The sequence below is a fragment of the Bactrocera dorsalis genome, chromosome 3 (assembly GCF_023373825.1).
Source record: "Bactrocera dorsalis isolate Fly_Bdor chromosome 3, ASM2337382v1, whole genome shotgun sequence".
In the NCBI taxonomy this organism is placed as follows: domain Eukaryota; kingdom Metazoa; phylum Arthropoda; class Insecta; order Diptera; family Tephritidae; genus Bactrocera; species Bactrocera dorsalis.
Genome location: NC_064305.1, coordinates 4,891,503 through 4,905,237, shown reverse-complemented (window position 1 = coordinate 4,905,237; position 13,735 = coordinate 4,891,503). Strand labels below are relative to the sequence as shown.

Here is a 13,735-nt window from a genome sequence, read left to right as displayed (position 1 = left end):
TATAACTATTATATATAAACTTTTGAAAAAATTAAAAAAAAAAATGGTTTTAAACGTATATTTGCACACATGTACATATGTATGCATGTAGTGTATAAATGCGTTCTTATAGCTGTTTAATTTATAATTTGGTTAATTATTAAGCAGCGCGTAATTTCTAATTTAAAAATTGAAAGTATTTATTTAAACAATTCTAATTAATTTATATTTTCCCAGCGTTTTAATCAGCTAAACAAATGTAAAAGCGCTTTTAAGCTGCCATAAAAGCTTTTAACAAAAACTTTAAATAGTAACGGTTCGCATAAGCGTTCTCATTCACAAAAAAAATGGAAAACCCGATTGCAAAGCTTCCGCTACAACTGTCCCCAGCTAACAGCTGTCGCCATTAGCTAGCAGAGAACGTTCTCTGCAGCTAGCACTCGTATAGCAATTTTTGCCTATCATCCGCCATTTACCCACCTCGTTGCGCGCAACCGGCCACAATAAACATAAAACATATAGTACGAAACGGCTACGCGACCAGCAGTTGGCGAAAGACATTCGAAGCAAACATAGCATAATCTCGTGAGGACGAAAGCGAATACACGAATAACCACTATAAATAAATGCAGTGTCACATAATTAAAAATTAGTTTTGCTATATAGTTTTAATTCATTTCAATCTCTAAAAGCGCAAAGTAACGGTCAAATATGTTACGTTTGTTGAGAAGTAATGCGCTGGTGTCTTCCGGTAAATCTTTAGTCGCCTCTTTGAATGGCAGCGCAGCCAAGTACTCCAGCCAAGTGCCGGATCCACATTATAATCCAGAGATCCTCTATACGGGTGTAAGTATAGCTTAATTATTATTTTCTATAAATGTATACATATGTACATTCATATAAATTTATGATATGTGACGTATTTGGTTCCAATCATATTTTTTGTATATACATTGTTCGTTTATATTCGAGTGTTTAATTTATCTTATCCGCAGAATTTCCTGCCTCGCGCCTGTTATGAACATTTGAACATTGATTTGTTCATTCTTTTTGTCACACGCGCCTCTGTTTGAAATATAATATAATTTTATTTTGCTCAAGGCGAATTGGCGCTAATAAAATTTTCTCAATTCCTCAATTCTTGTTAGTGTTCTTTGCAGGTTTTGCTGTTTTGCATTTTTTTATACATTCATCTCACTTACAGCTAGTGTATTTGTGTATGTGCTTTTATATAAAGTAGAAGTTCATACATACATTGTATATACCGGCAAATAGGTAGTGTATGGGAGCCGGTCGTGAATTTTTTTTTTTTTATTTCGTTTTGGTTGTTGTAGTTGTAGTTTATAATGTTTGCACTTTTGCGTTTTGAGTTTTTGCCAGTCACGTCAATTGTTAAATACACACGAGCGCTTTTTTGATCTATTCTGCGCTGTACATGCAGGAAATCAAGTTTATTATTTTCTTTTCGAAAATGATATGGTAAGCGGTTTGAATTTGGCTATTACTAGTGTTCAACAATAAAAACAGGAATTAGTTCAAGTGTTTAGCATGCAAATTCCAACAAAAATTCAAGTTTCAAAAAAAATTTATTTTCTCTGATCCGAGATTTTTCACTAAAATTGCCAGTTTTTTACTTTGATTATTAATTTTAGTTAATATTTTTTTAAATATATTTTGAAAAAGCAAAGCTTACATTGTAATTTATTTAAAAAATATGCATAAAATAACACAATTTGAAAAGAACACAAGTTTAAAAAAATGGATGTTACTTATGTTTATTGCAATCAAATTTTCCCTATAGGGTTTGTAGTTTTTTTTTTTTTTTTAAGACATGCATATGTGCGTAAATGTCTAATTTGCATATTAACCGACATTCAGGTAGTTTAGTAAACAAGTTTTCTAGACAAAGTGATACTTTGTGTATTTGTACTCAACATCCATATACATACATACATATATTTATATTGTATTATTGGAAAGAAATGCATACAAATGTTACGATTTCTGCTCTCATCTACTTACATTGATATATGTACATACATGCATATTTCTAATCAAATTTTAGCTTATTTTTTTATTTATAATAATAAATAAACCAACAAATATGTACCAGTTTGGTCAACCACTTCTTGTCATTTTCCGCTAGAGACATTATTCCATTAGTGTAAATCAAAATTTCGAAATTTCCAGAATAGAAGCGAGCAAACCATAGTTGTGCTACACGAACAGCATCGTTTCCATAAGCTTCACAAAGCGCGAATTTCTTCATTATTTCCACTCATTTTTGGAAAGTTGTAACTTTTTCCAACTTCCCCGAAATTTTTTTTTTTTTGTTAAATGAAGCTTAACCTTTCCAACACTATATGATATGACACAATGTAATTGGTACACGACTGCAACGACATCTATTGACAAAATACGAAAATATTTTTTCGACTAGCCAATATATTCCACAGAAGAGGCATGTATGTATGTACATATATTGTTACTAAAGATTTAAATTGATTTGACTAATCATCTTGTTTTTTGTTGTTGCATTAATTTAAATTATATACACATTTTTGCACAATCACAGCAGCTATTTATATGAATATTGATTAATGCAATAACAAGAGTGAAGATGATTAGTCAAATCAATTTCAATTGCTAATAATCGCAGAAAAATCTATTGTTATTAAATTATAGGCAAAAAATATTATTGGTGAGTTGCAAAACTTTGCTTATTCACACATAAATACATATATATGTATGTATATACAAAAAATAAAAAAATTAGCGATATAAATAAAATGTGTTGCATTGTGAAAATGAATTTTCGAAAATACATACATATGTGCTTGCTGATAATTTTTTGTCTTCTCAGTAGTCGTTTAGTTGTGAAAAACAAAAACAAAGAACAAAACGAATAAGTCATGCTTAGCTGATAATAGCTTCAAGTTAGCTCAGCTTCTAAAAGCTTATACGGGAAAAAGCGACTTAGCAGCAATTAAGTGATTGATGACTTTTAAAACAGCTGAGCGGTCGCCATAAAATTTAAATCAGTATGCAAATTTCTATTGAAAACAAAAACTAGCTTAATATGTTGCATATTTGTTAATAATTTTTTTTTCACATTCACTAAGTAAACTACAGCAAATGGTAATTTTATTGAGTAGTTAAATAATTGCGTTGAACTATTTCAAATTCAATTTGATTTTTTCACTTTCCAGTACACAAATCAATAAGCAATTATAACGGGATAAAGCTTTGCACTAATAATTCTTTTAAAGTATAAAAATTGCTTAAATCCAACTAATACTGAATATGTGAACCCTAGTCTCTATAGTTGATTTTTGACCAAAAATATCGGTTAATGTCCGATATATAAAATTGAAATTCCGGGATAGTACTTCTCTGACAATGCTATGTCTGTATGTCCATAATGGGTTGAATCGTGTTAATACTTCCCTGAATCCCCATAACCTAATATAAAGATTTTCGGACTTCCGCGGGCTTTTATACCGCATACTATATATTAGCCAATATGTGAGTTATGTAAATGAAGAGGAGAGAGCGTGTTTTACTCATAACAATGCATCTTTGTGGATAAAATGGATAAAATTGGGCGAAAACTTGATCTAGCCTTACTTATATCAAGATTTTCGAACATCCGGTTGACTTTACTCCATATGATTGGTGATTGTATGTAAGGTACATACTACCACAACTCCCATATATGTATGTATAAACCTTATACCGAATATGTTGGACAGTTTACGAGTTATATAGAGTACATTTTTTTTATTAAAAATGCTTAGATTTCGATTCTCTGTTTCACGTTTTACGCCTTGAGGATATTCACTGGCTTTGATTCTTAAAAGTTGCACGAGTATAAAATGTTCGGTTGCCCCTCAACTTAGTCCTTCCTTACGTTATTATTTATATTTTCATTTTTTTTATAAGCTCATATTTTTTAATAACATAATTTCACTTTTTGTCAGTCGATACTTTCAATTTATCTCTGCTTTCAATTTTGCTTTGTGACCAGCTGTTTAGCGCCGCGTCAAAAGATTATATTTCTACTAAGAAATAAGTATTATTTTTCTTTTATTTAAAGGCTAAGCTACCGCAAGCGATATGAATTTATTTATAATCGCACAATATTGTGAGAATTTGCGATCCAAAATCAAAACAAAATTAGCTTTTAAATATATGTATGTATGTACTAATGTAGATGCATAAATAGCATTTATAAAATCAAAAAATTTATCTAAAGGGTGATTTTTTAAGAGCTTGATAACTTTTTTTTTAAAAAAAAACGCATAAAATTTGCAAAATCTCATCGGTTCTTTATTTGAAACGTTAGATTGGTTCATGACATTTACTTTTTGAAGATAATTTCATTTAAATGTTGACCGCGGCTGCGTCTTAGGTGGTCCATTCGGAAAGTCCAATTTTGGGCAACTTTTTCGAGCATTTCGGCCGGAATAGCCCGAATTTCTTCGGAAATGTTGTCTTCCAAAGCTGGAATAGTTGCTGGCTTATTTCTGTAGACTTTAGACTTGACGTAGCCCCACAAAAAATAGTCTAAAGGCGTTAAATCGCATGATCTTGGTGGCCAACTTACGGGTCCATTTCTTGAGATGAATTGTTGTCCGAAGTTTTCCCTCAAAATGGCCATAGAATCGCGAGCTGTGTGGCATGTAGCGCCATCTTGTTGAAACCACATGTCAACCAAGTTCAGTTCTTCCATTTTTGGCAACAAAAAGTTTGTTAGCATCGAACGATAGCGATCGCCATGCACCGTAACGTTGCGTCCAACAGCATCTTTGAAAAAATACGGTCCAATGATTCCACCAGCGTACAAACCACACCAAACAGTACATTTTTCGGGATGCATGGGCAGTTCTTGAACGGCTTCTGGTTGCTCTTCACCCCAAATGCGGCAATTTTGCTTATTTACGTAGCCATTCAACCAGAAATGAGCCTCATCGCTGAACAAAATAAAGCGCGAAACACATTTCGAACCGAACACTGATTTATGTAATAAAATTCAATGATTTGCAAGCGTTGCTCGTTAGTAAGTCTATTCATGATGAAATGTCAAAGCATACTGAGCATCTTTCTCTTTGACACCATGTCTGAAATCCCACGTGATCTGTCAAATACTAATGCATGAAAATCCTAACCTCAAAAAAATCACCCGTTACATACTTTAAGCTTGTAGTGTCTTAGTACATATTTTCGCGGAATTATCATTTTTTTAGATTAGACTAGACATTTTCACATATGCATAAAACTAATTACTAAATGTGATAATATTTGGTCAAAAAAAGTTAACATATTTTTTGCATACTTAGTTTCAATGTTTATTATTGGGAATTTCTTTCTAGTTTCCGCCATAATTTATTATCGCCGCCGGAAAGAATAAACGAATAAAACGAATTATACAGTTTAATTGATATGCTAATCTTTTGATGTATAGTGATAAATTACATTGTCATAAACACAAACTAATATTGATTAATTGCTAACTACAACTGCTTTACATACATACATGTACTTTTGTAACGATTTAAATGAATATCGGCAACAAATTCCTCGCTTAAGTAAATTCTTAAAACTTTGAAACAATTAAAAAACTGCAGAAATGTAATTTTAACATAATACATATAAACAAATGTGACAAAGATATTTGTAGGTATATGTGCTGCTGGTGCTTTGATAAGATTATGTTATGTTTTTGCGATAAAATCTTAACAATGTTATTAAAAGTGTGTTATAAAAGTGTGTGGATTTTATGAATCTCATGTAGTAAATATAAAAATAAATCTTGCTACTTGAGTTCATTACCTGATAATATAAAATACATATGTACATAAGTTTAATTATAACGAATACATAGAACGCTTGGATTGTATTCTATCATTCTCGATTTGCATTGACAATTCAGTGCCGGTTTCTCACGTCTCAAGCAAAAGCTTTGTAGCGGCAATATTTTTTGCAACCTATTGGCAAGGCTCTGTTAAACAAGTTCCACAATGTATGATCAGTTGTAGCAAAGCAATTTTGGAAAAATAACGCATTTGAACAAAGAAATACAATTTTAATTCTTCATCATTTGACTAAGATAGTTTTTTTTCGAAAAAATCCATTGGTTATTACGAATAAATAAATATGTCTTCCAGTCGCATATTATTACCAATCAGTACGCGATCAGTTGGTTTTACCATTCGTTTTTTAATTCCCGCAATTCGGTGTTTGTTAGGGAGAAAATACGATTTCGATTGGTATCGCCTGTCAAATGCGTTGTATCGTGTTACGTTATTGAGATTGCATGCGAAAATAAATGGAGGTTTTAGACATTCGTTTATAACTCCCAATATTTCCGATGAACCATATTATCTATTTGAGGGACAATTCGATGCAATTAAATATATTGGCGCAGATTTTGCTGTTATACATCGAATATTATCTGCCATTGGTTACGTGAAATATGGAAACGATTGCTTTGTGCCATTTTTGCCGCTTTTAAAAGATGAACAACGGTGCGATCCTATCAATGTACGTTTCACTAACTTACGTGAAATTGTCACTACACTCGCTAATCCGGAAACTTCAGTGGAAATACGCAAGCATTTCTGGCAGCACAATCCAATACCAGGTGCTAAATGGAGCACCGCAGAGGCAAATGGAAAAGATGAATTCGCTGCCACTACGATTCTTTCTAATCCTAATGACATAATGCCAGACAAATACGACGTGGAAGAATTGCATGAAGATATTAATGCTTTACAAGGTATCATTGGTGTAATGGGGAGAAAGTACCCAAGAGAAATTGTGAATGAAATAATTGATTATGAGTCGTATGGATCAAGGGCTCAATTTGTATCAAGTATAGCTAAACCCTCACGCTGTCCCTCTTATAATGATAATAATAATGATAATATAAAAATACCTACGGGCGAGCTTGATACATTTTGGTCACCAAGATGGTTAAAACAAAATGAAATTGATTTGGGCGTTTTTTGCTTGCTGGGTGAACACTCAGATGCAATAAAGAACGAACGTTTATTGGCGATACGTTTTGAAGAGGTCGCAACTCAACATATTTATCAATCTTATTGTACTTATCACCTACCGAATTTTTAAATAGCGCAGGAGCATATAATTTTTTATTTAATAAAAATATTTTGACTATTTAAGTCGAAATAACTTGAATTTATTTAATTCATTTCATGCTTTTATATGTATGTATATAGTTGTTTATATATTCAATATAAATAGTTTTGTATTTTTGGTTTATTAATTTTTCAATAAAACTTTATTCAAAAATATATTTGTGATGTCTCATTATGAAAGTTGTTTTTTTTTTTTATATATTGACGGCCTTGCGAAACTTTACCACATAGTTCTCACTTCCTAAGTATTTGGCACGGTCACGGTCAAGTTGGAATTAACGATTTTGTTGTTATTGTTGCTGTAATAACAGAATTCTGCCGAGTCGACTGTCCCTGGACTGGATAAAAAATTCCGGTCCGATCCGTTTACGAAAACCACATTGTCGGGGGAACGGAACTAACGGGGTTCTTTACGACCGTCATAATGTTGTTAGATTACGCATGCAACAAATACATATGTAAGGACCTATAAAATATTGTAGCTGAGCGTTTATGTCCATTGGATCATCCAATTTTCCTGAACATAAGATGAAAGACGGCACTCGACGAGATAATTTTCGAAGAATGCTCAATCAGTTCATTAGTAATTATGTACATGAGAACATAATTATTTGAATTTAAAAACGAGGGTACATTATATAGAGTCCACAACATATTGTTTTTTTTTTTATAAATTTAGTTCAACCTATAAATATCAGTAATAGAATATAAATACATATGTATGTCTGTGTCTGGAACCAAACGTCTCCTCGCGTTGGTCAGCAGGAAGGACGAAGAATTAATCTAAAATCAAATTTAATACTTCGGTCAATCATGAGGTCAGCCTATTTAGAAGAACTGTGAAAAATTTCAATAAGATCGCTTCACTAGTTTCTGAGAAATCGTGACTCTCGACTTTGAAAACGATATTTCGAGAAAAATACGATCAAAAATTGAATAGATTTGAATAGAATTGAATAGAAATGCTTCTATCTTCTACATTTTTATTGCGATTGCCTTGAAACTTTTGGATTATATTCTACACATATCACAGTATTAACAAACAAAAAAAGCGATTTTTTGAAATTTCAAAACCTACCTAACCCCATAGATATATAACGTCATTGGTGAACAGTTTTGGTCTGTCCAAAATAAAAAAAATGGAAGTTTAATTATAAACACCAATAACTCATATTTTGTATGAAGAATACCAATTGAGTTTTTTAATTATTTATTAACACCAGAGTTCGCTCATCTAAATCTATTATAGCCAAGAGCTTTTGTAAAAACTCGCTTACTGCATTCGATTCGAATACATAATTAAGTTGGCTTTATTCTTTTTTTAACATTCTTATTTTATCGTCTATGCTAATTTACTCATTCTAGCTTTTTATCAACAACGAATGGCATAAAAGCAAAAGTGGTAACACATTCGGCTCCATAAATCCCACCACCGAACAGACTGTTGCTGAAATTCAGTGCGCCGGCAAGGAAGACGTTGACATCGCTGTACAGGCCGCTCGCACGGCTTTCAAGTTAGTTGAGCCAGCATACATACATACATAAAATTTGAACTTTATAAATTCATTCATCATTGCAGAGTTGGTTCACCATGGCGTCACATGGATGCCTCCGAGCGTGGTGTACATTTGTATAAGTTAGCTGATTTGATGGAGCGCGATCGTGTATATTTAGCGGTAAGTCCTGTGGCGCAATTATAATTTTCAGATATATAAACAGCGCCTTTTTTACTTGCAGAGTTTGGAAACATTGGACAATGGCAAGCCCTATGCTGTCGCCTATAATGTTGATGTGCCGGCGGCTATTAAGAACTTACGCTATTTCGCCGGTTGGGCTGATAAGAATCACGGAAAGACCATACCTGTAGATGGTGATTACTTTGCTTATACACGTCACGAACCCGTTGGCGTGTGTGCACAAATTATACCATGGAATTTCCCCATTCTCATGATGGCTTGGAAATTGGGACCAGCACTTGCTACTGGCAATACCATCGTGTTAAAACCGGCAGAACAGACAAGTTTGTCTGCGCTCTATATTGCGCAATTGATCAAGGAAGCTGGTTTCCCAGAAGGTGTGGTGAATGTATTGCCAGGTTTTGGCGAAGCTGGTGCTGCTCTAGCCAATCATCATGATGTCGATAAGGTTGCGTTCACCGGTTCCACTGAGGTTGGCAAACTGATACAGCAAGCTTCGGGTCGTAGCAATTTGAAACGTGTCACTTTGGAGTTGGGCGGCAAGAGTCCAAACATTGTTTTAGCTGATACCGATATGGACTATGCCGTAGAGACCTCACACTTTGGTCTTTTCTTCAATATGGGACAAACTTGTTGTGCTGGTTCACGTACCTTTGTTGAAGATAAAATCTATGATGAGTTTGTTGAACGCAGCGCTGAGCGTGCTAAAAAACGTACCATTGGTAATCCTTTTGAATTGCATGTCGAACAAGGACCACAAATCGATCAAGATCAATTGCATCGTATACTCGGCTTGATTGAACAGGGTAAAAACGAAGGCGCCAAATTGGTTGCTGGCGGTAGTCGCGCCTCTCACTTGCCTGGCTACTTTGTTGAGCCGACTGTATTCGCCGATGTGCACGATCACATGACAATTGCACGCGATGAAATCTTCGGACCCGTACAACAGCTCATTCGTTTCAAGTCTTTGGATGAGGTAATTGAACGTGCCAATAAATCTGATTATGGTTTGGCGGCGGCTGTCTTCACACGTGATATCGATAAGGCTAACTACATCGTGCAGGGCCTGCGCGCCGGTACCGTCTGGGTAAACACATACAACGCATTGATGGCACAAGCGCCCTTCGGTGGCTACAAGATGTCCGGTCATGGACGTGAAAACGGTGAATATGCGTTACAAAACTACACCGAAGTGAAGAGTGTGATTATGAAGATCTCGCAAAAGAGCTCTTAAATGGTGATATAGAGAAAGTGAATTGGAACATTATCTTCTATGCTACTGATGTCTGCTTGTGTTATGTTATATGTAATATTAGTGGAAAACGACCGAAGTTTAATTAAAAGCGCACAGTTTTCTTACATTGTCATAGATTTCATAAATTCAATTTGTTTGCACATATTTCACTAAAACAATATTATCTATGAGTTTTGGTAAATCTCTAAGCTGATTCAGCATTACCTCACTACATACATACGCACATAATATGTTTAATATAAATAAAATAAAAATTAAAATGTATCGTATATTTTATTGATGGAAAACCCCTTTCATGGTAAGGTCGTAATGTGGGTCTACCGTAAAACTCATTTCCGGTGTCCCCTCCGAAAAAAGATGCTCCCTCGTTGGCAGGATAACTCCTTACAGAATCATCTAAAGTGAAAGAAATATATGTTTTAGTTAAAGCCTTAACTTAGAACTTGGACGAAGGAAATATAAGTAAAAATTAAATTTTTGGCAAAATTTCATGAAGATCGGTTGAGTAGTTCTCGAGAAATCTCGCCAACCGACGAGTGCCCCGTCTGCACTTATTGTTGTTTTTGTTGCTATTGTAGCAGCAGAGTTCTGCCGAATTGTCAGTCCTTGGCCGAATAAAATTCCGGGTCCATTCCGATTACGTAGACCCGACTGTCGTGGGAACGGCGCACTTAGCCTACCTAAACTCGAGCGCGCAAGTTCTCAAGGCTTTATCACCGAAATTATTAGTCGGATAAACTTGAAAATTTAGCACAATAAATATAGAGGGGTTGTAGAATTTAATAACACAATAAAAAGATTGATTTTTTGAAACTCGTAAACCCATGTAACCCCTTAAATAACCTACAGTTTTTGGCTTAGTACGCGCAAGATTACTCAAGTTTGCTCTTTTAAGCACTCAACCTGGTTAAGTACCCCAGAAAGTCTAGATTTTTCGTTAGGCTGAATTTCAAAAAGATTAACAATCTGTAGGAAAGTCGCTATCGTGTTGTGCAAGCCTTTTTTTGAAATTTGACAATTTGACAAAATGGCGGCAGTTTGACCAAAAGTATCGAATTTGGCCCTTTTGCGACAGTTCATCGTAGAAAAAATAGGCAGATTTAAACATTTGAGAGAATGTGTACGAGTATTATAATATATACTCTCCGATAATGCAACAAAAAAATAAAGATTTTTCGAAAATTTCACATAACCAATTGTTGCCAAATTTAAAATAAAAAAACAATACAATTTACTTTTATTAAGGTTTTTTGTTTTTTGTTTCCTTTTTTATGATTTCTTAGCTTTAAAGGACTGATGGGTAATCCTTATCTGTTTGGTAAAAGACTAGTCCAAAGCAATTTTACGAAATGAACCTTCCATACCAAATAAACTTTTATAGTTCGGTTGCTTGCCAAGACGTAGATGCTCATTATTCCGATACTTGAGATCCTCTTTGAAATAATCACGGTGATCAAGAAATTGCTTGATTGTGGAGTTCTCTAGTTCAACAAGACAACCATTTTCACCACCATATTGTTTGGGCATATATTTTTGTGGTATATGAGCGTAGAGTGTCTCCAAATTGTTGCCATGCAGAAAAACCTGTTTTATTTTTGGCAGAGTATAAAAAACCATTACATGTACAATTGTTATAAATTAAAATGATCTTTTGCATACTCACGCGTTCCTTCTGTTTGGGTGTAATCATCGGCATTACCATATTGTAGGGCTTCTCGAAACCGGTTGGTACATTAAAGAAATGTGCTGAGCTTTGACGCAATGGTAAGGCTTTCTCGGCAAAATCTATGCCTTTTTTTAAAATAGTCGGTGTATATTGTACAAAATGTGCGGCGTCTACTTTGGCAACGTCTATCAGATTAATAAAACCATTCACCACTACAGTGTCATCAGCGCGCATAGCTAGCTCCTGTTGTGCATACGCTATAGGCGCTATATCTTTCAGTTCATATTTGTCAACTGGATAAATACCAAAACGGCTGAATACAATGCGTGGTCCAGTCTCATTTAGTGGTATGGGCAATATTAATCCCGCACTGTGTGAAAAAAATATAAATTTTTAAATTAACCATAGGTTTAAAAAGAGGCTGTTGTTATGTTAATGGACTTGAGGGATAGTTGTGTTGATATAAGGAGGGTTTGAGGAGCGATACAAAGATATGATTAGTGTCATGCTTTAATTTTGTATATATTGCCGTGTTCACTAGATAACTTCCTCTTATATCAAACACGTGTCAAAAAATCGTATACAAAATCGTCATCACGAGTGATCATTTAAGCTTTAGAAGTTTAAGTGCAAGTAAAAAATGCATATATTACTGACGATTCATTTCCACATATCTGTGTCGTAAGAATTTTACTAATTCTAATATAAATCCGCTATTATTAAGCCGTGAAAAATAACAAGTCTAATATTTACCCATATCTTACGAGTTCACTAAAATGCGGCACATCTGGATTTTGTATTGTATAGTAATCCGGATGTCTAGTTTTTAATGTATAGAACCAATCCAATTTCGACTTTGCCTTCTCTAAACTGAACTTGCAGCCGCGCAGGAATGCCACCAGCAATTGATCATCGAGTCGCACATTTAAATGTGGCTCCTTTATAGCCCAATCCTTTAACGCTTCCAGATCTTCTGCCAGCCGCTCAGGTCTCTCATTTAACTCTTTGATAGCCACCTCTTGTAGGTGTTCTGGTAACGGACGTATATTGGGTGGTGCCATTATTGAAGATATGCCAGTGGTTAATATTGTGTTAATTATTTCCGTTGAATGTAGGATGCTGTTGTGCGCTTTTTGCGGCAACTAAACTGTACTGACATGCAAAAGCCCGCAATATACTCAAATCTAGAATGCATTTCGTATCTATTTATAAAGAAAAGCTTAACTTTGAACCTACCACATTCAAAGATCATCGTGTGACTACTCAATATACATATATTGGACGATCATTACACTTAAAAAAAAGTGTATGGGAGTATAAAAAAGTAGCTATTTTTAATACTGGAGCATATTAATGCCACTATGGTATTATATCTTTGTTCATGTATATCGGACAATAGGTTTGGCTTGCCTTCAGTTAATTATAGATCATTCATAAAAATTTATTCGATGACAGACTTATAAGCCATTTAGGATGTGATGCTGAAAATATGAATTGAATAAGCCCTATACTGCAGTTAGCATCCTGCTAGATCAGAGATCAAATAATCAAAACTAAATAATGCCGTAGAGACTTCACACTTTGGTCTTTTCTTCAATATGGGACAAACTTGTTGTGCTGGTTTGCGTACCTTTGTTGAAGATGAAATCTATGATGATCGTTTGATGAACGAAGCGCTTAGCGTTTTAAGAAACGTATCGTCGGTAATGCCTTTGAATTGCATGTCGAACAAGGGCCACAAATCGATCAAGATCAACTGCACCATATATTCGGTTTGATTAAACAGGGTAAAAACGACAGTGCCTCTCACTTTCCTGGCTTCTTTGTTGAGCCGACTGTATTCGCATTAATGGCATAAGCGCCTGTCGGTAGCTACAAGTGGTGAAAATGGTGAATATGCGTTATAAAACTACACCGAGTTATTATCAAGATTTTGCGTGAAGAATAAAGAAGTTTTTCACTTCGGCATTTGATTTTG

General features: G+C 34.4%; 3 protein-coding genes across 4 annotated transcripts in view; 1 reads left to right on the top strand and 2 right to left on the bottom strand.

Annotated features, from left to right (window-relative positions):
- Positions 1-13,735, bottom strand: part of LOC105228465 (alpha-tocopherol transfer protein-like) — a 91,751-nt gene that overhangs the window by 14,932 nt on the left and 63,084 nt on the right. The gene's annotated exons all lie outside the window — the stretch shown is intronic.
- Positions 451-10,355, top strand: LOC105228363 (aldehyde dehydrogenase, mitochondrial). The gene is made up of 4 exons (XM_011208170.4): positions 451-825; positions 8,505-8,653; positions 8,719-8,815; positions 8,877-10,355. Exons 1-4 carry the CDS (start codon positions 691-693, stop codon positions 10,068-10,070), a joined length of 1,575 nt encoding a protein of 524 aa, XP_011206472.2. The 5' UTR covers positions 451-690; the 3' UTR covers positions 10,071-10,355.
- LOC105228362 (alpha-tocopherol transfer protein-like) lies at positions 10,300-12,944 on the bottom strand. Of its 2 annotated transcripts, XM_049453741.1 has the most exons (4): positions 12,511-12,924; positions 11,755-12,127; positions 11,456-11,675; positions 10,300-10,487 (listed from the first exon to the last, which is right to left on the bottom strand). In XM_049453741.1, exons 1-4 carry the CDS (start codon positions 12,816-12,818, stop codon positions 10,300-10,302), a joined length of 1,089 nt encoding a protein of 362 aa, XP_049309698.1. In that variant the 5' UTR covers positions 12,819-12,924. The 2 variants fall into 2 exon arrangements, with proteins under 2 accessions (XP_049309698.1, XP_011206471.2); XM_011208169.3 differs by lacking the exon at positions 10,300-10,487 and having other exon boundaries at positions 11,376-11,675; positions 12,511-12,944.

Bases quoted from the DNA above. Each gene is read 5' to 3' on its own strand.
- LOC105228363 (XM_011208170.4), top strand. From the start codon at position 691: ATGTTACGTTTGTTGAGAAGTAATGCGCTGGTGTCTTCCGGTAAATCT. The intron at 8,654-8,718 runs GTTAGTTGAGCC...TCATCATTGCAG, and splicing joins GCCGCTCGCACGGCTTTCAA to AGTTGGTTCACCATGGCGTC. The intron at 8,816-8,876 runs GTAAGTCCTGTG...TTTTACTTGCAG, and splicing joins GCGATCGTGTATATTTAGCG to AGTTTGGAAACATTGGACAA.
- LOC105228362 (XM_049453741.1), bottom strand. From the start codon at position 12,818: ATGGCACCACCCAATATACGTCCGTTACCAGAACACCTACAAGAGGTG. The intron at 12,128-12,510 runs GTAAATATTAGA...TTTTTCACACAG, and splicing joins AGTGAACTCGTAAGATATGG to TGCGGGATTAATATTGCCCA. The intron at 10,488-11,455 runs GTATGGAAGGTT...CTTTCACTTTAG, and splicing joins GAACTATAAAAGTTTATTTG to ATGATTCTGTAAGGAGTTAT.